General features: G+C 39.6%; 1 protein-coding gene across 1 annotated transcript; it reads right to left on the bottom strand.

The window, feature by feature from the left end:
- Nucleotides 1–441: 441 nt before the first annotated feature.
- Nucleotides 442–25642, bottom strand: LOC139716341 (transmembrane and coiled-coil domain-containing protein 3-like). The gene is made up of 12 exons (XM_071627889.1): nucleotides 25013–25642; nucleotides 21431–21709; nucleotides 20357–20548; nucleotides 19400–19528; nucleotides 17867–17959; nucleotides 17074–17290; nucleotides 16111–16293; nucleotides 14475–14611; nucleotides 4691–4841; nucleotides 4117–4196; nucleotides 2272–2421; nucleotides 442–558 (listed from the first exon to the last, which is right to left on the bottom strand). The coding sequence occupies exons 1-12, from the start codon at nucleotides 25463–25465 to the stop codon at nucleotides 442–444; spliced, it is 2181 nt and encodes a 726-aa protein (XP_071483990.1). The 5' UTR covers nucleotides 25466–25642.

Raw genomic sequence — 25642 nt, 5'->3', positions numbered from 1 at the left:
GGGTTAGCTAGACATGGATGGCTCTTAAATCATATCCTACTTCATGTATCTCCTCATCATGATGAATAAGAGCAAAAGTTTAGAAATGAGCATTACAATTTTGAAGATCAAACTGTGTGACAAATTTTGACTGAAGTCATATTTTCTTTGAAACTATAAACAGTAGTGGCAAATGCATTCGGGACTAATTCAAAGCAGTCATAGCACTTTCAATATTGCTTGAGATAAAATCTGTTCATAGTGCCACTAAAGCCATGGTGTTCGAGGCACCTTATTAACGCCTGTATCATTCTAAGCCGACGATATGCAGTGTTGCCTACACCGCTGGTAAATGCAAAGAAGACCAAGCTTGTAAACATTCATTTCCCTAGAAATAAACAGCAAAATAGAGGGGGCATGGAGGCAGTACATCTGTTTTTGTTTTTCATATCTCTTTCTTGGTCACCTTGCAAGGACCGGTCGGTGTATATGTCGTCTGCACTTCCAGACGGAGATACGCCACAGGATGGGAGCCATGAGCAGGCTGAGAGTGGTTACACTTAACACCAGCAGGTACACCTTAGTGAAAAGAGGAGAGAGGAGGGTAAGGCACAAAAAGAAACTCTAAAAAGCCAAGGGAACCAAACTCTGACTCTAGAACTTTCTGGTGTTTTGCTCTATCAATTCTTTCCAAAACATAATGATTAAATTAATAATGATACTGACACTGATAATACTGATGATGATAATGTTGGTAATGATAATGATAACAAAAATAATCATAATCAAATGCAGAAATAATGATAAAAATATTCATCTACAATAGCAATAATCATGATAATAACCACAAACATCATCACCACTATCACATCATATTGTGGTGCTTTGTTTCTGCATTTCTCTCTAAACAACTCTACGTTACCAAACTATCTTTTTGTGTTTGTTGTCTTTAAAACAATCATAACTCATCATAACTTTCACTTCAGGCATCATCACATTTTGTTATATCTGATGTATATTTCATTGAGAAATATGAAAATAAAGTGAAATGAAAAATGGAAAAATTATAACCAGTAATAATTTTCAACATAATTGTCTGACAAAAAAAAATTTATGGTGCAGCTCTTGAGACAGCATTTTCTAATTCTACAGGAATGATTTACTGATATCAAAGATAATAAAAAGTTTTGGTACCTCAAAAGTTTCCCTGAATTTCCTTGTCTTGGTTTGTGTTTCACGTTCAAGTACGTTGTCTGTGAGAATTACTCGCCCCAAAGTGCTCTCATGTCTTAGTAATCATGCAATAATGGTTTGTTACCAGAGCCGTCGCCGTACGGCGTTGATAAATAGTGTACGAAACCACTGACTGCGACCAGCAGCGTGCAGCCCATTATACGCATAGCTAACTGCGACCAGCAGCCCCATACGCATAGCGTACTGGGGTTTCGCATTGTAGCATTCAGGATCATGACAGAATTAGTATCGAGGGTAAATGTCAACTTAAAATCCAAAAATTTCTTCGATTTGAAGACTTACCAATTAATTTGAAGTATTGAAAACAGGCTTCGAACAACGTTTGGTTCTGCCAATAGTCCCTTTCTTTTCGAATTGATGACAGAATGTGACTCGGTCGAGAGGACCTTGGGAGAGCTACATACACTGACTACTACGGCCAGCGCATGCGCACACAAACATCTTATCCGTTGATGGATTTGAAATTTGTGCGCATGTGATGTGTTCGCATGCACTGGCTGTAGTATTCAGTGTATGTAGCTCTCCCAAGGTCCTCTCGACCAAGTCACATTCAGTCATCAATTCGAACAGAAAGGGACTGTAGGCAGAACCAAACGTTGCCCGAAGCCTGTTTTCAATACTTCACCTTAATTGGTAAGTCTTCAAATTGAAGAATTTTTGGGATTTTAAGTTGACATTTATCCTGCGATATTAAATCTGTCATGATCCTGAATGCTACAATGCGAAGCCCGATTACGCTATGCGTATGGGACTGCTGGTCGCTATGCGTATGGGGCTGCTGGTCGCAGTTAATTGCATGATTACTAAGACATGAGAGCACTTTGGGGGGAGTAAGTCTCACAGTGTTAGTTATATGAAAGGTACTTTAACCTGAAACACAAACTAAGACAAGGAAATTCAAGGAAACTTTTAAGGTACCAAAACTTTTTATTATCTTTAACATTATCATCGTCTTGAATAACGATCACCACAACTTCACATGTTATTAGTAGTATCCTTCATGATATGCTAATATAAGACCAGTCTCTCTCTGCTCACCTCTCGCGAAAGAATGCCCAGTCTCCGTGCCCGGCTGCCCAGGACGAACGAGAACTCGCTGACCTGGGCCAGGCCTGATGCTACGACCCACTTGATGTGTCTGCTGCTTAGTGGAAGCAAGATGCCTAGCACAAACACACCTGTCAAAAACTGGAGACAAAATGATAATTATTATCAACAGGTGGTATTACTCAATCACAGCATCTCACGATACCTCTATTTTTTTTTTATTAACTATGCAGTATATTTCACAATATTTCTATTATTCAAGAACTCTGTATGTCAGTTGATATTAACAAAATCATTACCTTGCAATGAAATTGCCCACTGAAACACAAATACATCTCCAAGGTGCAAATCCACCTTTAACTTTTCTCATGAGAGATAATATATGTACATATTTCTCATTTCATTCACTTGCCATCATTAGTAAACTTCACATGACATACACTATTTGACAAGCAATGATGAAGTCTAGCTCCATCAGACAAACTCATAGAACGGACACCTAACAGCATTCCTTGGACTTAAAATTTTCTTCTCTTTGAATGCATTTATGAAAACATACAAGTATTCTGATCATATTAATAAATGCTGTCGTATGACTCTACAGTACAGAACTAGCCATTTGGCTTTCTTTCTCACATACAGACTTACTCACTTTTTCTCCTCTTTGAAGAATAAATTGTAAGAGTCAAAGACATGAATTTCTGTCTTATTCCTGTTCACACATCCCTTCATTTCCTTACCTTTCTCCTTTTAGACGTTACAATATCACTTTTTTTTCTCCACAACTATCATCTGTTTCTCTTGACACGCTTCTGTCGAAGATCACTGTCTCTGTTGTGCATTTTCGTTTGCTAGTTTGTCTTCTATTTGTTAATCGTGTACATTCCGTTTTGTCCTGTACAGCCTTTTCTTCAGTAGTTGTTTTGTTGTCTAGTCTTGTTTCATGTTTGTTCGCGTCTGTTAGTCTTGTCCATCCCGTTTTGTCCTGTACAGCCTTTTCTCCAGCAGTTGTTTTGTTGTCTAGTCTTGTCCTATGTTGTTCATGTCTATGATAGTAAGTGTATTTATCTGTGAATCTAATTCTCAGTGGGCTTCCAGACTTCTTCCTCTTTTTTTTCCTCTCCTTTTGTATTTATGATGCTTCAATTAATATTTCCATTGATGTTATTATTCCAGAGGGGCCCACATTCTACAAGCTCTGTCTTTTTAGTGGGTCTCTCCATTTTTCGCACTTTAAGCAAAGTTATACATGTGCTTTATTTCGATCACTTCTGGTTTTTTTTTTACTACAATGTATAATTACTATAAGGTCCTCCTCAATTGTTTTACATTCTCTTCGATACATAATGTTATGTTTACCTTATTCTCTGTTGTCAAAAGAAGCGTAACTTATATGTTTTGTCGAAAAATGAAATAAACTTTGAATTGAAATTGAGAATTGAAATAAACATCAGTCATAACTAAATTTCACAGCTAATTTGTCCTTAGTAAATGATCATACAGGAAACAGCATTGAAGGAACCTGACCTTCCATAACTGTTTTTCACTATAACAAAATGAAACAAAATTGACCATGAAGTTGTTGATAACTGTTTGGGAAAAAGGGGAAAATTACTGCAACGGTTCCAAGCATTATGCCCATGCTTCAAAGAAGTTTCAACTTATCCTTTTATGTTGCTAATCTTCTTTCGATATACATGAGGATCTGCACTATCAAGCATTTTTTTCACACCAAATTATACTAACTCCTCTTTACAAAAAAAAAAGAATAAAAATAGCTGGATTTTGATGTGAAAATTAAGTCTGGGACTTCAAACTTTCATATATTTTTCTTACCTTTAATATGACGACTACAAATGTGAGACTCAGCAGAATCGTCAGCTCATAAGCCACAAAGGTTGGAAATATATGAAGTCCTAGTGGCAGAAACAGAAGAGACAAGAAAAAAAAAATGTAGGTCAGTCCTACTCAACATGCCCAAAAGCTACCAATTAAAAAAATGCACTGTTGTGGCAAGAAAACACAAGGACACTAGTTCTTTTCTGTACTAGAATGTAACATGCTCACTTAAGGAAAAAATAATAATAAGAGGTGGTTCAAAGATCAAGCATGTATTTGTGTAGATTCCATTACCAGAGTGAGAGAAGCAAAAATCTTACATCCTGGTAAATCTACTAGTTCAGCAAACAATTTTAAGAATTCATTCAACACACATTCTCCCTTGGTCTTTATAGTCATGAGTGGTTCACCATGCATTCTTTGTACCTTGCAAAAACACTGTGATAGATTTGTGCTATATAGGGCAGATCTCACTTGTGAATCTCCAATAATGATGAAACAGAGCAATAATACTGTGAACAACAACGGTCAGAAAAACTCCCAAATTTCTCACTGAAAAGAGGTAACTTACCTATTGAGGCGAAAAATAAACATGCAAATATATCTCTGACTGGGTCGACCAGTTGATTGAGTTCCTCTATCTGTGAGTGGCCCAACGTGCTGAGCATGGCGCCAGCCAAAAAGCAACCCAGCTCCATTGACAAGCCAAATGCATCCGTGAACTGAAATGAGACGAGATTAGGATCATTATTACATCAGCAAGAGTAGCAAAACTATGCTCTAATAAAGTCATCTAATGTGTAATTCTCATTATACGATATTTTGGTGTAAGAGTATCTCGATCACTATCACATTGCTATTCCTTACGATCTTGCCAGGATGCAACTGCCTGTTACCTTTTCCGTCATCATCATTAGCATCTTCAGCCTGCAAATCACTGTCATTGCTCTACTCCTAATTATCATCATCATTGTCATCATATCATTGCTGGGATGACAAGACCTTGTATCTCAAACTTTGGTGAAAATTACTTTTTTGGATTAATGGTCAGAAAATCAGTTAACCTGTTGAAGACGAGTCCTGAGCAAGGGCGTAGCGAGGGGGGGTGTTTTGGGTGTTCAAACACCCCCCTTTGCCAAAATGGGGGTGTTTGAGGTGTTCAAACACCTCCCTTGGGCAAAAGGGAGGTGTTTCAGCTGTTCAACACCCCTCTTCAACAATGTTTAGATGTTGAAAAATGAAACAAAAGCTGTCTTTACCGCTTTTATTTCCGTTTTGAATTCCGCCTTTCCTTTCTTTTGTGTTCATTTTTTTTTTTCTCTCTCTCTCTCTTCCCTGCTTTGCTTTCTGGCCGAATCGCGAAGATACAATGCGCATAATGTTCACCGTTTACCGGTGTTATACTGTACGCGGTACCGTAAATTGTGTATGATGCATAATATTATGTGTGTACGCAATGCATGCTGCGCTGCAGCCTATATTATAGGCACAATTGCATGCTAAGTTAGGAAATAGTATCAACTACCAAGTACAGTCAGTATAGTAGCCTACTGGAAGCAGCTCAAGCACGTTTTCCCGTTTTCACAGAATCTCAAGGTAAGCTAACTTACTAGAGGTCTAATTCTGTTTATATCCGATGGTTTTCAACGTAATTCGCATAATGATTTTTAACACAGCAAACTGACAATACTGTACTTCGGTAGTTCGGTGACATATCAAAGTTAGACCTAGGCATACTGCGAGAGCAGCCGCCGCACGCTGTGCTCGCGGTCCAGGGGAGGGGCGTCCGGGGACCGCGCGCGCCGCGCAACGTGCAGCGGCTGCTCTAGCAGTTCAATAGGCACAAGCTAATCCAATATTGTTTTGTTATGAGTCTGGGAGTAGCAAGTTACATGTACTTGCTACTCAATCATGGGCGTCACCAGGGGGGGGGGGGGGGGGGGGGTGCGCTGGGTGCGAACGCACCCCCCTTCTGAACCTAAAAAAAAACACCAAAAAAAAAAAAAAAAACCACACACACACACGCACAAAAACGCTTCAGTCTGCCAGTGACCTCAACGCCGGACGCTAAATAATTGTTCTTTTTTTTTTATTTTTCTTCTTATTTTTTTTATTTTGCACCAGGAGGAAAAAAACAAAACAAAAACTAAAAACATAAACAATCGCACCCCGGATCTGGCAGCACTGATGCTATACATACAGTGTTTACTATCTATCGATCGTACTGTATATATAGGTACGGTATCATTCATTGTGCAACGGATTATCAATTCAGAAAATGCAAAAGCTCCGTCGCATGGGAGGGAGATACCCCGCCCACACTCTCCCCCGTTATAGGTCTCCAATCATCCAATCAGTGGCGTAACGGGGGGGGGGGGGGGGGGGGGGGGGCACCGCTGGTTAAAAAAAAAAATCAAAATTGTAATTCAAGGGTTAGTAAACTGCTTTTGAAATTGACATGAAAGGGTGAGCAAGAAATTATTTTTTTTTTCTCTAAGATTTCTTTTAACCATAATCAAAGCGGCATCAATAGTGTGAAACATTGTTCAAAAAGCCCGGAGCCGACAAAAGATTGTGATTCAACGTGATTCCTGGTTGGCATTCTGAATGAAAGCTGGATGGAGCAGTGTACTCAGAACATCCGAACGGCAAATAGTCGCTGCAATGTTGCGCAATGTGATGTAGAATGTACACCTCTGTACCTTACACTTCGTTATATCAAAGCTATATAGATCACCGAGTGTTGCTTTACATACTATATAATACTTATTAAAAGGCCTTACATTGCTAATAATACACTGCAAAAAGTCCGGTGTTAAATAGTGAACACCGAGCTGGTGTTAAATTTTCGGTGCTCATTTATGGTGTTAAATTAACACCTACGGGTGTCATTTCCAAATTTTAAACTGTTTTTTGAAGAGTTTCTTAGTAACTGCACTTCTTGTTGATTTTTAATTTAAACAAGACGATCAAGAATTTTACATTAAAATACTAGATTTTTGAAAAAATGTGAAAATAAATTTACACCAAAGTAACACCAGCTGGTGTGGTCCCTTATTGAAGCTGGACGGGTGTTAAACCATTGATATTAACACCAGCAAATATCAAATCAACACCATGTGGTGTCATTTTTGAATTAACACCAGTACAGTGTCAAAATAACACCAGGTACAGTGTCAAATTAACACCACGAAGTGTCAGGTGAACACTTTTCAACACCATCACAGTGCATTTTTAACACCTGTGGGTGTGGTCCTTTATTGAAGTTTGATCGGTGTTAGATTTAACACCCGTGGTGTTAAATCTAACACCGATGTTTTTACAGTGTAAGCCTTGACCTGGGCTATTTCCCAACTTTTCCATGTATAAAACACACACACACAAACACAAACAATTAGGAGATGCTCTAAAGTGCAGATTTTGCCCATCCTTCCCCCGCTTGGTCACTTCGAAGCCCCCACGCTGGTCATACCTCCCCCAGTCATGAACATAAACCGACATCCTTGACTACCGGTGGCGCACCGCCCCCCTTAATTTTCTAAGCGAAAAAAAAAACCATAGGTACAAACGGCAGTTTTTGGACAGTAAAATGTCAAAATTTTCACTCTCACTCGCTCCGCTCGCTCGTATTTAATCGCTATGCCATTCTCCTGATGTTGCTGCCAGTATCAAATTGCCAGCAGTTGCACCCGGTGCGCCCCCCCCCCCCTCCTTAATTTCCAAAGCGAAAAGGATAGCTACAAACGGCAGTTTTTAGACTGTAAAATGTCAAAATTTTCAAGCTCGCTCGCTCCGCTCGCTCGCATTTTATTCAATTCAATTCAATTCAATTCAAACTTTATTTCATTTTTCGAAAAGGACACAAACATTTCACTTTCTTTGGTAACATACAATAGGCCTAAGGTTGCATAATCAAAACAAAGTAAATTGAGAAAACATAATTATTGTGGAACCTTGGGGTAACAAAAACGTTGTAAGGAAAATTGATTGACTGAAGTGATACAGACGATATAATCGTTATGCCATCCTCCTGATGTTGCTGCCAGTAATTGCCAGCAGTTGTGCCCGGTGCGCCCCCAGCCCCTTAATTTTGAAAACGAAAACATATAGCTACAAACGGCAGTTTTTTGACTGTCAAAATTTTCAAGCTCACTCGTTCCACTCGCTCGCATTTAATTGTTATGCCATTCCCCTGATGTTACTGCAAGAAATATAGCTACAAGCGGAAGTTTTTTTGACTGTAAAATGTCAATTTTTTTCAAGGTCACTCGCTCCGCTCGCTCGCATTTAATTGTTGTCCCATTCTCCTGATGTTGTTGCCAGTAATTGCCAGCAGTTGGACCCGGTGCGCCCTGCTTAATTTCCAAAGCGAAAAAAATATAGCTACAAACGGTAATTATTTGACTGTAACATGTCAACATTTTCAAGCTCGCTCGCATTTATTTGCTTTGCCATTCTCCTGATGTTACTGCCAGTAATTGCCAGCAGTTGCGCCCGGTGCCCCCCCCCCTTAATTTTCAAAGCGAAAAGATGTAGCTAAAGACGGTATTTTTTAAACTGTGAAATGCCAAAATTATCGAGCTCGCTCGCTTCGCTTGCTTGCATTTAATCGTTGTGCCATTCTCCTGACGTTGCTGCCAGTAATTGCCAGCAGTTGCGCCCGATGCGCCACTCCCCCCCCCCCTTTTATCTCCAAAGCGAAAAGATAGAGCTAAAAACGGCAGTTTTTGGACTGTAAAATGTCAAAATTTTCAAGCTCGCTCGCTCCGCTCGCTCGCATTTAATCGTTATGCCATTGTCCTAATCTTGCTGCCAGGAATTGCCAACAGTTGCGCCCGGTGCGCCCCCTTCATTTCCAAAGCAAAAAAATATAGCTACAAACCGCAGTTTGGGATTTTAAAATGTCAAATTTTCAAGCTCGCTCGCTCCGCTCGCTCGCATTTAATTGTTATCCCATTCTCCTGATGTTGTTGCCAGTAATTGCCAGCATTTGCGCCCGGTGCGCCCTGCTTAACCCGTTCCATACGGGAACCTGGTGGCCTGTGTATTAAGTCTATGGGGATTTCAGAATTCAGTATCAAACGGGTTAATTTCCAAAGCGAAAAAATATAGCTACAAGCGGTAATTTTTTGACTGTAAAATGTCAACATTTTTAAGCTCGCTCGCATTTAATCGCTTTGCAATTCTCCTGATGTTACTGCCAGTAATTGCCAGCAGTTGCGCCCGGTGCCCCCCCCCCTTAATTTTCAAAGCGAAAAGATGTAGCTAAAAATTGCATTTTTTTACACTGTGAAATGCTAAAATTTTCGAGCTCGCTCGCTGCGCTCGCTTGCATTTAATCGTTGTGCCATTCTCCTGACGTTGCTGCCAGTAATTGCCAGCAGTTGCGCCCGGTGTGCCACCCCCCCCCCCCTCTCTTATCTCCAAAGCGAAAAGATAGAGCTAAAAACGGCAGTTTTTGGACTGTAAAATGTCAAAATTTTCTAGCTCGCTCGCTCCGTTCGCTCGCATTTAATCGTTATGCCATTATCCTCATGTTGCTGCCAGGAATTGCCAGCAGTTGCGCCCGGTGCGCCCCTTCATTTCCAAAGCGAAAAAATATAGCTACAAACGGCAGTTTTGGGGATTGTAAAATATCAAAATTTTCAAGCTCGCTGGCTCCGCTCGCTCGTATTTAACCCATTCCATAACGGGAACCTGGCGGCCTGTGTACTAAGTCTATGGAGATTTTAGAATTCAGTATGGGACGGATTAATTGTTATGCAATTCTCTTTTTTTTTCTTTTTACAAAAAGTCCCTCCTACACCCTCTCCCGCTCGGTTGCTTCGCTCCCTCGCCGAGGATCTCATACCGTCACATAATGTACCCCCGTAATAGTCCTTCATAGTATTTTCATTTTCACTATGCTCTGTACATATAAACGCGACTTTTACACTCTTGTCTTTACAAAAAGTTCCTACCGTGGGAGGGGGTATCCCCCTCCCACACCCTCCGCACTGAAGGAGTGGAATGGATCATCGCAGAGGATCTCACACCGTCACATAATGTACCCCCGTTACGTATAGTCCTTCATAGCGAAAGATTCGTGTATACGTATACAATTACATGTATGCATGTACATACTATAGAGCATGTGTAAATGTTCATGATGACACAGGAGCCAATAAACCAAATAAAAAAAAAAATCTCACAGTTTACATTTGCTGTCCAAACGCACCCCCCTTGAAAAATAGCTGGTGACGCCTCTGCATGTTTAACCCAGTGACTTTCTTGGATACTACATTACATCTATAAGTTAAAGCAAAATTCAATGTAACTCGTAAGAAAAAGAATCAAGATAAATTTCCTTCATAACAACAGGGCTCTGGCACTGTAGAGACGTGGCTTTGCCGCCTTCGACGGCCCTTCTAGTTCATATTGCCCATGAGTCGCATTGGCATAACTATGGGAAGGGGCATGGGGGGCACATGTCCCCTCAAATTGGCTGGTCAAAAAACCCAACAAAACATTTACGAAAGTAGGAAAGGAAAAGAAAGGAAAAGAAAAGGAAAGAGAAAGGAAAGAAGAGCAAACAAAAAGAAAGTGGAAGAGAAATACCCGGAAGCGTTTGCTCCCTTCTCTCACTCGCATTTTAAGTTTCTTAAGCAATGCAGGTTATATTAATAATTACTATTCTTATAAAAGGGAATTGGTTTGTATCTTGTGTCTCTATCTAATGTCATATTATTCTTTTACTTATAAAGAATTTTAGTGTATAATATAACTGCAAGGAATCGGGCGGAGGTTGACCTAAAATAGATGAATGTCAGTGGATAATGGCCTGTGACCAATAGCCTATTCCTATCATACCCACTATGAGAACGGAAGATGCCGATAAAATATACACCATCATGAGAATGGAGAAACAATACACTAGAACCTTGGGGGGGGGGGGGGCGTTTCATGAAGGAACTTGTCGGATAAAATGTCCGACAAGTCAATTATATCAGACAAGTTCAGAGAAATCAGCCAATCAGACTTAAGAATTTCTACAAACTTGTCGGATATAATTGACTTGTCAGATATTTTATAAGACAAGTTCCTTCATGAAATGCCCAACTGTTCTCAGAATATAAAATTCCAATTTTTTATCGCTCGTAAAATCTAGGAACAAGATGGTTTCCAGTAGCGTGATGCCTGAATATCATAATATTTGGGTAACAATCCTCGGATGCGGCATGAAGATGTACTTAATAAAAATCAATTATTGTATTTTGATGACGAATCTACGTTTTAAAGAAAATAAAGTTTCTTGTCGGTCGCTCGCAGAATGGTTACGGACGGCAAGCGAAGTGACAGAGTCATATTCGGCTGATAGCTTAGGTGATGGAATTATCTTAGAGGCTTATGGTGAATTTTGGTGACGAAATCACACTTCTGTACCGTGAAAAAAAGAGAAGTAAAGTTAATGAAATTTCAGATGAGATCACTACGAACACAATGCAATACAATAATAATAACGATAATGATTGATAATAATAATTATAATAAAAATGATTATGATGATAATAATAATACTAAACAGAATGACAGAAATAGTTCAGATTGATATGAAATAATTAAATCTGACATTTCCTTTTCCTTGTTTCCTGTTAATGTCACTTTCATATATTTGCATGTTTTATTTTTATGTCTACATGTCTCTGTATCTTCTGAATATGTAATTTCCATTGAGTTACATGTAAAGAGAACAAATTCCCATATGGACAATAAACGATGAATTGATTGAATTCACATTATTATCATAATTGTTATTGTCATTATTATTATCGTTATTATTACCATTTTTCAGGTTTATCATCAAAACTCCTTTGAGCTTCTTCACGCTTCCCACCCCCTCTCTCCACCATACTTCCAAAGTGTTCCCGCTTCTCCTGTCAATCAGTTATTTTCAGTTAAGATAAAGAATAGATCTAATCTTAAACACCCCCCTTTAAAAAATCCTGGCTACGCCTATGGTCCTGAGTATACTCGGGCAGGTGTCTATGGGAAATGCGTGTTATAGCCAAATAAACCCGACCTCAACGGGTTAAGTGGTATCCTGTCCAAATCCCACCTGTTTTACCGAAAAAAAAAAAAAAAGAAGCCGCCATGGCAAGTGAACAGAAAGTCTATCCCATTTGATATAATGCTTTGGCTGCCATGTGTTTTTGCTCTCATGAACATTTGACATTTTGCATATATGAGGTCTTGTTGCCCAAGCGACAATATCCATCATTCAAACCCAAAATGATATTCACTGAGTTAGCATCACCATAGTTACAATCACCACAACCATCTGTAAATTTTGTCATTGTGTCAGTGTCAACATCATCATCCCCCTTCATCGGCTTTAAATCAATTCATAGTTACTGAGTTTTATCATTATCATCATCACCATTATCATCCTGATCACCATTACATCATTATCAAGATTATCCTCAGATCCTGATTATAAAGGTTGTCATCATAATTACCATTATCATCATCATCATCATCATCATCATCAACATCATCATTTCATGATTACTAACATGATTACCATCAAATCCTAACTATTAAGGTGGCTATCACCAGTATCATCATCAGAAACATCACCAACATACTGTACAACGAGGAATGTTCGCGTGCATTTTAATTTCGTGAATTTTGCAAGCGGCAACATTTGTGAAATTAAAATGCATGCGAAAGTTCTTGCCTACACAATATGCATTGGGTGCCAATGGTAAATTGTGAACATTTCATGCTACAAGAAAGGCCATCAGCTCCAAGTCGCAAAATTTTTATGCCGCAAATTTATCGTATTTTACAGTAATCATCCTTTCATTATTATTATTAACATGATTACCCTCAAATCCTGATTATCAAGGCAGTCATCATCATTATCACCATCATCACAAATATTATCATCAACATAATAATCATCACCATCATCATCATCATTATTACTATCACAACCATCCTCATATTCCAATTATTAAGGTTGTCAGCATCATCGCATTCACAACCATCATTTCATTCACATTACTCACTTCCATACCACCGTCATTAAATCTCTACCACTATCAATTACACTGCAGTCTTCAACATCACCATAATCTTGATTACTGGTAAATACCATCATTGGCATCAATCATCACGATCTCTTAATTACCTTCTAAAGAGACATTGACAGGTATGTGGCCAGAGAATTCCCTCAGAATCATTAAAAACATCTACACACACACTTACAAACACACAGACACAGACACACACACACACACACAACCTGCAGGGTCTTTTACCCTGATTGCTTCTGAACAAAGAACGATCAATCAACCCTAGGGGGGGATGAAGTTTGAACACGTCACGACAGACCTTGCATGCTCTCAACTGAATTAAAAATATCCAATCATAATATGCCCATAAACAAGAATTGATCTACATAATGCATCTTTTATATGACACAGTCTTATGAACCTGGCTAGAAGCTTCTATAAGTAACAGCCTTGATGATATTCCTGATTAAGTGAGTTGTCAATGTTTAAAAAACATATACCCACCCCCCCCCCCCCCAACACAAACACAAATTTAGAGGCATGAATTATATCCTCCTGTACAATGCACCTGTCTGCTCTGTAGTTGTATTTCTACTATCCCAAAACTTGAAATGTTTTCTTCCTCCCCATCCTCCTCAAAAAAAAAAAAAAATCAAAAATAAAAAGGATTCAAAATTACACACAAATAAACAAGGAACAAACAAAACAACTACAAAATGCAGACATTGTCAACAATATATCTGACAATTCATGCAGATTGACTTTTTGTTGGTTTGTTTATTCATTTTGTTTCGTTGTTTATTTTTTGTTACAGTATGGAAAACAAAACACAGTGACATGGATTGTACGTGTATACAAATGTATTCAGAATTATTTCATTTTCATTCATTCAACCATTGCACTCAGTGGTCCAAATTCATGAAGGTGGTTTGAATTTAGACCATGGTTTGAAGTTAGTCCACAGACTAAAATAAGTGTGACATAGACGTACCTTTGACATGCACGTATCAAAATGTGATTTTGGGCCAATAGGATACATAAGACTACAAAAGAAAGAGAGAAAAACTGTAGAACAAGGAATGTTCGCATGCATTTTAATTTCACAAATTTCGCCAGAGCCAAGATTCATCAAATTAAAATGTATGAGAAAGTTTGTGTCTACACTCCATGTACATACATCAAATGCCAGAGGCAATTCTTAAATATTTCTGCCGTGAAAAAGGCTGTCAATTCCAATTCGCGAAAATTTCATGCTGCGAAAATATCTTGCTTTACAGTAGTCTTGATGACCAGACTCACCATCAAGAGGATGAAGACACAGGAGAGAGTGACCAGCAGCAGAATCTCTTTGTTGCCTTCTTGTTTCAGCCGGTTGAAGATGACCGGTACCACCAGTTTGCTGAAGGTGTATGTTAGCAGGATGATGCTGCCCATGGCTAACACACACACAAGAACATGAAAGGTGAGCAAATTTCAGTCCAAATTTGTTTTAGCATTTCAACAAATTCTTCACCAGAAATGTTATTTGCGCAACTACAAGCTGACAATTTGTTTTCTAAACATGAATGTGAATGTACTAACAAAAGTGCACTATTTGCACATGAAGGTATACACAAAAATTGCAACATGTGTATGTATATAAAGAACAGTTGAATCACTGTATACACAACTACTCTCCATTGTGTTACAGGATCACGCAAAACTAACAACTTTGAAATATACAATGCCTGCCACATATGAATTCTTTATGAATCTGTTCACCACTCATCAAGTAAAGGAGGACATTTTTGATCAGTTAGATACCCAAGAGGCATATTGTTTCTTTTGGCATGAATAACAAGTGCATAAATTGGGGGCTTGGAAATTGAAAAACATAAAACAGTGAAAATACATGTTAGATTGTCTGTATGGTCTCCATCCAATACAATTGATTTCTGCTTATGAGGCAGAAGTCTATATGGACTAGATGTCATACAAGGAGCAAAAATCAATATTATTTTCCCAGCTGTTTTTCTGACCATGAAATGTAAATATTCATGCTAGCCCATCAGCTGATAAATACTGATTGCTTGATGCACATGACGCACACTGCTCCAGGTTTACATATCGGGCATACGGGTTTTTCTATAACTGGATTTGAATAGACAACAACATATGTTCAGTGAAGCAGAGCTTAAGTTTTAATCAATATATGACTGCAATGATGATAATAACAGTAATGCCTTTTTCCCCCCACGGAAGAATCGTCAGTGTTATGATTAACAACAGATATTGCATGGAAATATGCAAATTAGGCTTAGGTTAGGGGCAGGTGCAGTCCAATGTCTTTTGTCAATCACATTAGCTGCTTAGCAGTGATTGACAAATGATGTCATCGCAAGAACCTTGGTTTGGAAGCTTAATTGCGGGTGAATCCAAGCAATCTGCAGAAAACTAGCAGAGAAATTATTATCAAAACATGTGACACATACAAATGTAGTTACCTGTTCTTTTGGCTGCATAGGTGATGATGAGGGTATTGTAAATCAACACTAGTCTGCATGCATTTGTATTGCATTGGTCCTTTAATGCCCACCGCACACTACACGATCAGACCGGTCATACGATCGGTTGCACGACTTAACACTGCACACTATACGATCAAACTACACAGCCAGGCTTACGACCGTTCTGGCTTCAGTACATTATATTGAAAGCCCACGACCAGTTGTAAAAATTTGATGTCAAATCTCTACGACTGGCACTCAGACCCAGTCGCATGACTGGAAACTGGCAAGGCTGGTGACGTCACACTTCGGGTCTTGAGGTCGTATGACCCGTAAATCGTGGCAAAGTCATGTAGTGTGCGATTGCCCTAAGGCCGAGTGCTGACACATTCTTGCTGCACAGTATGGTCACAGTGTATGCCATTTGGTGGGGATGAGGGCAGACTTACCCAGGACAAGCCATGCGACCAGGCCTAGTATCGCCGTCAGACTGGACATCACTGATGTCTTGCCAGCGTCGTCAGGGAGGGCGTTCTCCGCGTTGGCGAGCGTTGGGAGGATAGCAACCAGGAGGCCCAGCTGAACGTCCTGCATCACTAGGATACCCAGCAGGGTGTGGCCGTACTCAAAGTCTGGTAGCTCTGTGGGATGGAATGGGTGGAGCAGGTTGGCACAAGTGAAAAGCATAAACATACTACTGTGGTAGAGTCATAAATGCACATCTACTGTAAACTCTTCCATTTGTATTTGATTCTGTACAGACTGCGCACATGACATAATGAATGGCTTGATTCAAAGACTTTGCAGATCTGAATCTATGCTGGCTACTAAAAATACAGACAAATACGAGTGTATGGCTTGCTGATCTTCAAAACCTAAGGCTTTCAGAACAGAATTACTCATTTACTACTCATCATTTTGTTCTTTTTGCTTTATGTTATATCGTATTGTAAAGTCTATTTGTCTAAGGAGCATAGTGTCCCTTTGAATGTATCAATAACTGTCATAAGAGCAATCCCTTTAAAGGTCCTGTTTACATTTGGGAACAGTGATTAAAAAAATTATCAAGATATGATATTTAATGCATATGTGTAGGTCTGTTGTTCAACAAAACATCCTATAGTATAAAATTTCCATGATAAAGCCTAAAATAAAAGGTGATATCTGTATTTTCATCTCAATAAACCGTAACTGTATATGGGTTAATCTGGAAACATTTTTATTGTCAGTATTGTTCACATTTTGTATTTTTAACAATATTCAACTGATTCAAATTTTTACAGTGGTTGTTTCTATCTGTAACTCCCATTTTAGAACTATTTTAAAGCACTAATGTTGGGTTTTTATTTCATCTGCAAATGGTAAATTATGCCTTTAAAAGTGTTGAAAGCTGTCATTACAGCATATCTGACTGCACATGTCTACATGCCACCCACCAACGTCCTTCTCCTTGCGGCCCGTGCTGGTGCTGAGGAACTTGACCACCAGCGGTGTGCTGGACAGTGAGAGGCAGGCCGCGATGAAGGCGCTCTGGCGGGGGATGATGTGAAGGGCGGAGCCGAACAGGATGCCGTAGACGATCATGAGGACGCTCATTGCAATGCTGCCGGTTAACGCGACTCGCCACACCTAAAAAGAAATGTACACCACAAACTACATTGATTCATGGTGCGACTACTGTGGTTTGACACATGCATCTGCATCATTAACTAGATGATATTCACAGAATACTGTATATGTGGCACATTGGACGGTGTTCTTATTTTTGCTAATTTTTTTGAGTGGACTAATATTCATGAAATATGCAACTCTCTATAAAAAAAATATATATATATAACCTCTCAGAACACAAATGTGTAGTTTTTCTTCTTTTTTTTTGTCTTGAAGGTAGAAAATCACTTTTGCTTTTTTCCTATAAGGAGAATACTGAAGTTTTCATTCCATCACCATGGTTTCTCAATCACAAATGTAACTACTCATGAAATTGTCTTATACTATAGATTCCCATTTGTGAAATAGTATATGTGGGAATATATATGCCATACTAGGAACTCATTGTAAAATACAACTTATTTCTGTGCTATATATCTTTATGATGAAGTAAGGTCAAAGTGACTACAGATATAAGGCACTTACACATCAAGTTAAAGCCAGACTCCAATGCAGAAAACTGTGAAAACTTGAAACATGTGGAGCTTTACAAACCTTTTTGATTTTCTCGGGAGAGAATTCGAGTCCTACTGAGAAGAGAATGAAGAAGGATCCAAACTCAGCCAAACTTTCTACCTGTACAACAGCCTGTGGCAAAAGAAATACCAAGTCAGAGAAACAAAAGATCAATTGAATTATGTACGCAGCATATATATTTTCACATGTCTTTTTGTTTTCACAAATTACTGTAAAAGTGGATATTTTCGCGCGAATAATTTTTCGCACTCGGCTGGATAAGAAGAGTTTCACATGTTTTTTTATTCTGTGGTATCAAGACATCAACTACGGGAACATATGGCAAGCAAAAATATTCACATGCTTTTATTTTCGCGCTAGTTTCTGATTGCGCGAAATGCGTGAAAATTTCCACTTTTACAGTATGTGAGTCGGGTGCTATCATGAATCTAACAACACACAAAAATATTCACTCTGTTCCTGACATGAATGCAACATGCACATATGTATATAATGTGTACATGCACTGGCAAGCAGTACAAAGTGCATGAACAAAGTACTTGATCATACAATTTATTAGACCCAAGTTTTAACTAACTTGCCTACTGTATAAGTAGATGCCCACCACTTCTAATTTCTCTGTCCATTACTGTACTCCATGATTGTGAATTTAACCCCTAGCAAAATTGTATGGGAAGTCCTGATTATCAAAAAATTGGCATTGCTAAAAATCGAGTATATAGTAGTAACATGGTCATCGGTTCAGCGTCCAAGATTGCCATTGTCATGGTGTGGTTGTAATCTACCAAATGGCAAAAGAAAGTTTTCCAGAGTTGTGGAAAAAATGAAAGAACCAAATTACAATGGCATCCAGGAGACCACAATGAAAAATCATATCGCCACATGGAGCAAAGATTAAAACACATTTGTATGTAAATTGCCAAAATATCAAACAAATACCACTTTGTCCACAGTTCAAATCACACAAAACAAAACAAGTGCACTTCGAATGAACCTCATTAATCGCAACAAATCTTTCTGAGAGGCAAATTGTCACTTAATTTGTTAAAAAAAGAGGAGATACCTTTGCTACTTAAAGCTACAATAACTAGCTCAGTCAATGCATTATTGGCTGTGCAAGCAACAACGCAAACATCTGTGTCACACTGCAAATATCACAGTTCAATGCTAACGTGTCATTACGGTAAGTTTCATTTCATATGCACCACACCTATAACAGAGATCTAACAAAGATGTATATCTAAACGGCACACACACTGATGGAATTGAACTTTGACCCATCACTTCCCAGAAACCAGATTCTTGTTATTTGGTGCTGTATTTGTTTTATAATAATTATCATTCACTGCAGGTATTTCATAAGGTAGACTAAAAACTTCTCTTTTATTCGAGCCCTAGTTTGGATATATGTACCATCACAATCTTTCTGACTAAAAACATATAAGGAAAAGAACAACTGCTGTATGATAACTTGTTTAAATGAACAGGAATTCTGATTAAACACATTTCTTATCTCCCTCCTTTGCCCTAAATCTCTCTCTTACTCCATACCTTGATGACATTGCAGCCATCTGACCCCAGGATGACCCCTGTCATGATGTAACCAAACATGGCAGGGAATCCCATGGAGCTGCTGATCCAGCCGAGCACTGAGGCCAGTATCACCATCAGAATGATGTCCTGTGAGCAAGATGAACACGTGATGTGTTTATTACCCCTCATGTACTACAGCAATGGATTTTTTAGACGGAGAGATCTGGGTCCCATTTCATAATACGAAGTGTTGCTAAGATAGCATATCAGCTCCTGCTGCAATAGCAGGTGTCATGTTAACCACAAGAATCCTGCTTCCTAATTGGCTGTTGCTATGGAAGATGCTATTCTAGTAAGAGTTGCAATCCTCACAGCTTTTATGAAATGGGACCTAGATGTGCATTAATAACATAAATCAGCAAAGAAAATCATTGTCACATAGAAACCACTACATATGTTAACTCACTGAGGACAAGCTGATTTTGCTATAACATGCATTTCCTATAGACACCTGCATGAGTATTCTTGGGACTCGTCTTCAACGGGTTGATTTGTGGGACCCTGCGGCATAGTTGAGAAAACTCTATGGCCGAATCAACCACTTTCATTGGTCGAAGTGACTTACTGAATTAGTCAGCAACTGAATCCTTCAGTACAAGTGGTGCACAGGTTAGGCTTTCTCCCAGTCACAAATAATTATCAAAATCACCTCAACAGGCTCACACACCCATGTGTCTGTCTACAGCTTTCTAGCTCTTCACTCAAGCCTGTCACTGCTAAGAGCAGTGGGAAAGGCTTTGATCAGTATGATTTGTGGGCAGGTTAGTCTTTATCCCAGCCACAAATAATTATCACAATCACCTCCAAAGTGCCTGGCTACAGCTTTCTAGCTCTTCACTCATGTTTGTCAGTGCTAACAGCAGTGGGAGGGGCTTTGAAAAGAGGCTAGGATCGCAGAGGAGGAGTTTCTCTCACCCTGATAAAGTGGTGGTCCTCCAGGGGTACTGTGGTGTCCTTGGGCTTGGTCAGGATGTACTGGTTGTTGCTGGCATCAATCAGCAGGCTCATTCCCGGCTGCACCTCACGCTTCTTCACATTGTTGGAGTTGTTGAAGTTGGCGAGGATCTCGTCGATCCGAACCACAGCCTCAATCTGAGATCCCTTGGCCTGGGTTGATCATGGAGAGTGGAAATGATAATAATAATAATAATCATCATCATCATAAGTTGCAGACAGAAATAGCAGTCTATGGTAAACACAGTTCTTTATTATCATCAAAGAATGGGAATGATGACAATGAACGTTGATGATAATTACAATAGTTGTAATCATAATCAAAACAATGCAAATTAAAAGATAATAATCACAAGGAAAATTACATTAAAGTTTGTTCATTGTTCTTACGTTACTACCATAGCAACAAAATGTCATAACATATATGACTATCATCTTTGCAATCTTTGTGATGTCTCAGATCACTTCTTTCACAATCACTACCATACTCTATGTAACAACTTAATATCATGAATAATAGAAATACAGTTAACTAAAGATAAGACAGAATAATGCCTGCGGCACCCTTCAGGCCGAGGCATAAAAAGAGACAAAAGGGTGAAAATGACTATTTTATGATTGGCACCTGAACAGCATTTTGTTTCACAATGATCGCTTATATTTAAAGACAACCCATTTTAACCTACATAAGCACTGCTAATGCACATTCTCACAGGACCAACATTTGCTTGGTCTCAAGAAAGCAACATATCTCATTTAAAGGGGATGGCTAGTAACTGATCAGTGGGAATGCTGGGGGATGACTGTTCCAATCCTTGTGGGATTCATGTAAGAGTACATTATACATCTATTGTTGTGTGAAAATTATTTGCTTCAGAATGGTCTCATATTCAAGTAATGTGCAGTTCAATGTTTCCGCCCCGACACTGTACAGACATACACTGTATTATGTGGTTGATCGACCAATCAGTAAAACAGAATCCACCATCACTAAATGATGAAAACAAAGATGTCACCTCAAGACGGCACACTCACCATCTTACTCTTGTCGAAGGCATGTTCCTCGATGCCAACCTCCAGCTTGTCTGCCGCCTCGGCCACCTCCTGCAAGATCTCGTCCAGGATGGTCTCTACCTTGGTGTGGTTGCCGTGGGCGTAGTTCACGTGCTGGATGTGCTCCTGTAGCGCCATCTGCTTGCGCTCTACGGCCAGCAGGTCGTTGAACTCCTGCTCCTCCTTCAGTGTGGCCTCCCGCAGGGCCTCAAGGCGCAGCCGGCTACTCTCCTTCATGTTGAGGATATCCTTGTAGTTGCCCTGTGGGGAGAAGGGAGAAGGGGGAGGGTGGAAGCACAGATGGAACAGCAAATTTAGCATCTGATTAGATTAAGCACATGGTCTACAATTAATGCACTACAAGGTATTCTCCAACGTTAAGTATTAAAGCCGTTACACGTAAGTAATTCTGTGTTTGTTCTGTCTCGAGTACTCACTATTAGCTGCTACATGAGCCTATTGCTCATTACGAAGACAATGTTGAATCATTAAATGTGTACAGGTATTTGCAGTGATTGTTGCTACCGATTTAAAGGATGAGAAAATGTGAATTGCTTAGCCCACTGCAGACTAGTCCCGAGGCAGGTGTTTGTGGGAAATGCATGTTATACATCATGTAGCAAAATCAGTTCGTCTTCAACGGGTTAACAGTGTCCTGAAACTACTGATCCAGGAAGAGGAGACAGACTCTCTTTTGGTATTCATTCATGATCAGAACACTCAATTTTGTGTTTGGTCGATACATCAGTGGTTATTTCTGGCAGCTGTAAAAATGAGCCAAATATCTTGTAAACTTCCAATTTCTTGCTCTGTGTAATGAGTATTGCCAACATTCAAGGCAAACCCGGACAAGCATGTTGCTCGAACTCATACAAATTTTCATAAACTCAAATTTGATACACAGCACACATATTGTTCATGCCTTTGGCACACACAACATATTTGTACTGTGTGTGTATCTTCAGGCAATAAAAGATAATAGAATGGTCACATGTATGTATAGGAAGAAGTACAATAGACCCTTACAGGATGTACCTGAGACAGGAAACAGATCCACTGTAGAGATTGGGGGAAAAAAATCCACATCCAGGACTTTTTACCAAACAAGAACAAAAATGATCTCCTTGTGACATTTCTGACAAGAGAAATTAGTCATCCCTACAACAAGCAACTCGGGTGAACGTGAAAAATGAAAATGTGATTAACTCAACAATAGCAAGCTTTAGATCTGCTACGAGCACGCTAAGACGACGGTTGCATTGACCCGTTTTTCTCTCTCCCTGCCTCATGTTGCAAAGTAGCTTAATAGGTTTCGGGAAGACATAGCCTAAAAAAGGAAAATAGCGCCCCCATTTATCGTTTGTGGCTAGCTGATGGCATAATGGAATCAAGTAGCTCTCTGCGTTGTGAAAATGAGCGGACACTAAAATGTCCCAGAACAGTCTCGAATGAAAACTCGGATGACATGAGTTTGCTTTTGATAAGTGGTCTTGCGCACGCACAAAACAGTTTTTTTTCCTTCTTCCCATTTGCATTGCAGATCTAAAGCTCCCTAATCACATCGGATGAACTTCTTGAACCTTCATGCACTTAAGTATGCAACAGACCACTTCTATGTAAAACCGGAGGGGGGGGGGGATAAGGTTGCCTGTTTATGAAAGTACTTAACTTTCCAGAAGGAATTCAAGATAACTCACTACATGTGTCATGCTTCTCCACAACAGGGTGTAAAACTTTTTTCAGTCATGTTTACAGCTTGGTAATTACACCTCCAAGTGAAATCATGTTACTCTTGCCAGGCCCTTCTGGAGGAAACTTCAAATTTTGAAAAAATTTTTCTCAAGGCCAAAGTGACATGTTTTTGCATTATGAGCTGCTGGCGTCTGGCAGCTTATTAATGGTGACTGTTGAATTTATGTGATGGAATATTCTGTGTTACAAGTTTTGCTGATCTACTTGCCAACATATTTTAGCTACAGTACAGTGTATGTTCACTGTCAACATAAAAGAAAGAAAGTGTCAGTTTCTGTGCTTTTCAGAACAAAAAGATGAGTTTTATGGTAGGTATGTAGTAAGTTGTCAAGGGTGACAGAGTCATTGAAAATGTGACTAGAAGTTTGGTATGCTAATTGTGCTCACAGCTGCAGATACTTTTACAGCAAAAAGAAAAAAATAGTGAGCTACAGAGGCAGACTTTAACAGGGCTCTCAGGTACATACATTACAGAGCTGTAGATCATTCTCTGGACTCATACACTTGTATCACACACGCCAGCCGCAGACACCGTAATACATGTAGGCCTAGACACATGCACGTGTATGAAGATTACTGAGAGAAAGTAAACACGCAAATAAGTGTGGCCACAATAATCTCAGCTATCATCATGCGTAGTGTGGTGGCAGTATCTTCTATCCATATGAGTCAATTGGAAATTCTCTATCTGGGGCATGAAAAAAACTGATGCAAATATCTTGCTTTATCAGAGGTACAATGTATGTACCTGTTTTGAGATTCAGTGTTGACTCTCCAAGTGTGGTTGCAGAGGGTGACAATTCATAAACAAAATGAGCCCCCAACAAAGAAAATGAATGTACTCTCTTTTTGAAACGACGATGCCTTCGTAACTTTCAATATACTATGATGAATAAAAGCTCTACTTGTACAAGAGAACCACCCAAAATGGGTGTAACATTTGTATGACAGAGCCTCAAGTTTCAACTTAAAGGACACTTGTGTGGGGTGTGACTGCTAAACCATACTAGAAGCTTAAAGGACAGGGGTGAGCTGATGCAATGTCAACACAAATCTATCAAATCTGGGACACCATTAAACCTATCTTGTGCTTCATGATTTGCATGACCCTCTATTCTTCACATTGATATGTGAATAATTCTTGGTGGGGGGGGGGTTGGAGCATGATTTCGACTACTGTAAAACAAGGAATTTTCGCATGCACTTTAATTTCGCGAATTTCGCGAGCGCCAAGATTCGCGAAATTAAATTGCACGCGAAAGTTGTTGTTTACACTATATGCATTGAACGCCATTGGCACTTCGCGAAATTTTCATGCCACGAAAAAGGCTGTCAGCTCCAATTCGCGAAAATTTCATGCCGCGAATATATCATGTTTTACAGTAATGTGAAGCCTCAAAGAATCTAGCCAGATGCCAGAAAGCCAACCTCGTAAACAGCATTGCCATACATGTAGAAATCTATGTGTAGCAATATCATTTGGGGAAAACTGCACTTTCCATGAAACATGCAGATTACTGTAAAACATGATATATTCCCGGCACGAAATTTTCGCGAATTGGAGCCGACGGCCTTTTTCGCTGCATGAAATTGCCACTGCTGCTCAATGCGTATAGTGTAAACAAGAAATTTCATGTGCATTTTAATTTCGTGAATCATGGCACTCGCGAAATTCGCGAAAATCAAATGCACGCGAACACCCATCGTTTTACAGTAGTTTGGACCGAAAACAGTACAAACCACTTAAAAAAAAAAGAGAAAAAAATGGCAGTTGGCATCTCTGCAGATAGATTATTTGATTTCACGAGTTACCTTTAGTACCCTCTGGAGTCCATTGATGGCCATAAAGATCTCGTTCTCACTCTCGTTGATCTCCCGCTGAAAGATCTGGAACGTGTGCACCTGGAAGGCCTTCTCCTCCCCAGGGATCTTGGGGTTGTCCTCCACGTTGGCAATGGTTTGGTTCAGCTTCTCCATGACGCGCCGCTTGGCCTGCACCAGAGATACGACCTTCTGGCAGGAACCGGGCAGCCAGTAGTTCTCCTGTGGCCCACCGAGGGCGCCCTTCCCACCCTTGGTCTCTGCCCCTTCCTTGGCCTTCACCTTCAGTGCCTCCTTGTACGCCTTTGGGTGGGCTGCATTAGATGTCACTGTCCAGAGAGCAAGGAGAAGTAGGACCATGGAGATCCTCTGGAAATGGATGAAACCATTCCTGCAGCCCCTAGAGAGAGTTTCCATGGTTACTGATGGCCTTCCTTTGGTCATGGCTACCTCACAAAGCTTTGGAAGCTCATCTGGATAGTGCTGTAACACTCAGTGTTCTGGATGTGTTCACGTCTTTTGGTTGTGTTGACACACATGTCATACTTCATGAATGTTTTGATACTGAACACACTGATGAGTCGCAGGAACTGTATTTTCTAGCATCAGGTATGGTCACTA

Source organism: Diadema antillarum, unplaced genomic scaffold (assembly GCF_040938485.1).
Source record: "Diadema antillarum isolate AM-2024a unplaced genomic scaffold, OU_Dant_1.0 scf00000064, whole genome shotgun sequence".
NCBI lineage: Eukaryota > Metazoa > Echinodermata > Echinoidea > Diadematoida > Diadematidae > Diadema > Diadema antillarum.
This window is presented reverse-complemented; position numbering and strand designations above follow the sequence as displayed.

What these genes read in the sequence shown, in the direction of transcription:
- LOC139716341 (XM_071627889.1), bottom strand. Translation starts at nt 25,465, where the DNA reads ATGACCAAAGGAAGGCCATCAGTAACCATGGAAACTCTCTCTAGGGGC. An exon ending in GTGGCATGTAGACATGTGCA is followed by an intron (nt 16,294 to 17,073) that starts GTCAGATATGCT and finishes CAGAGCTACCAG; the next exon opens with ACTTTGAGTACGGCCACACC. An exon ending in GGTCGCATGGCTTGTCCTGG is followed by an intron (nt 14,612 to 16,110) that starts GTAAGTCTGCCC and finishes TGTGTGTGTTAG; the next exon opens with CCATGGGCAGCATCATCCTG.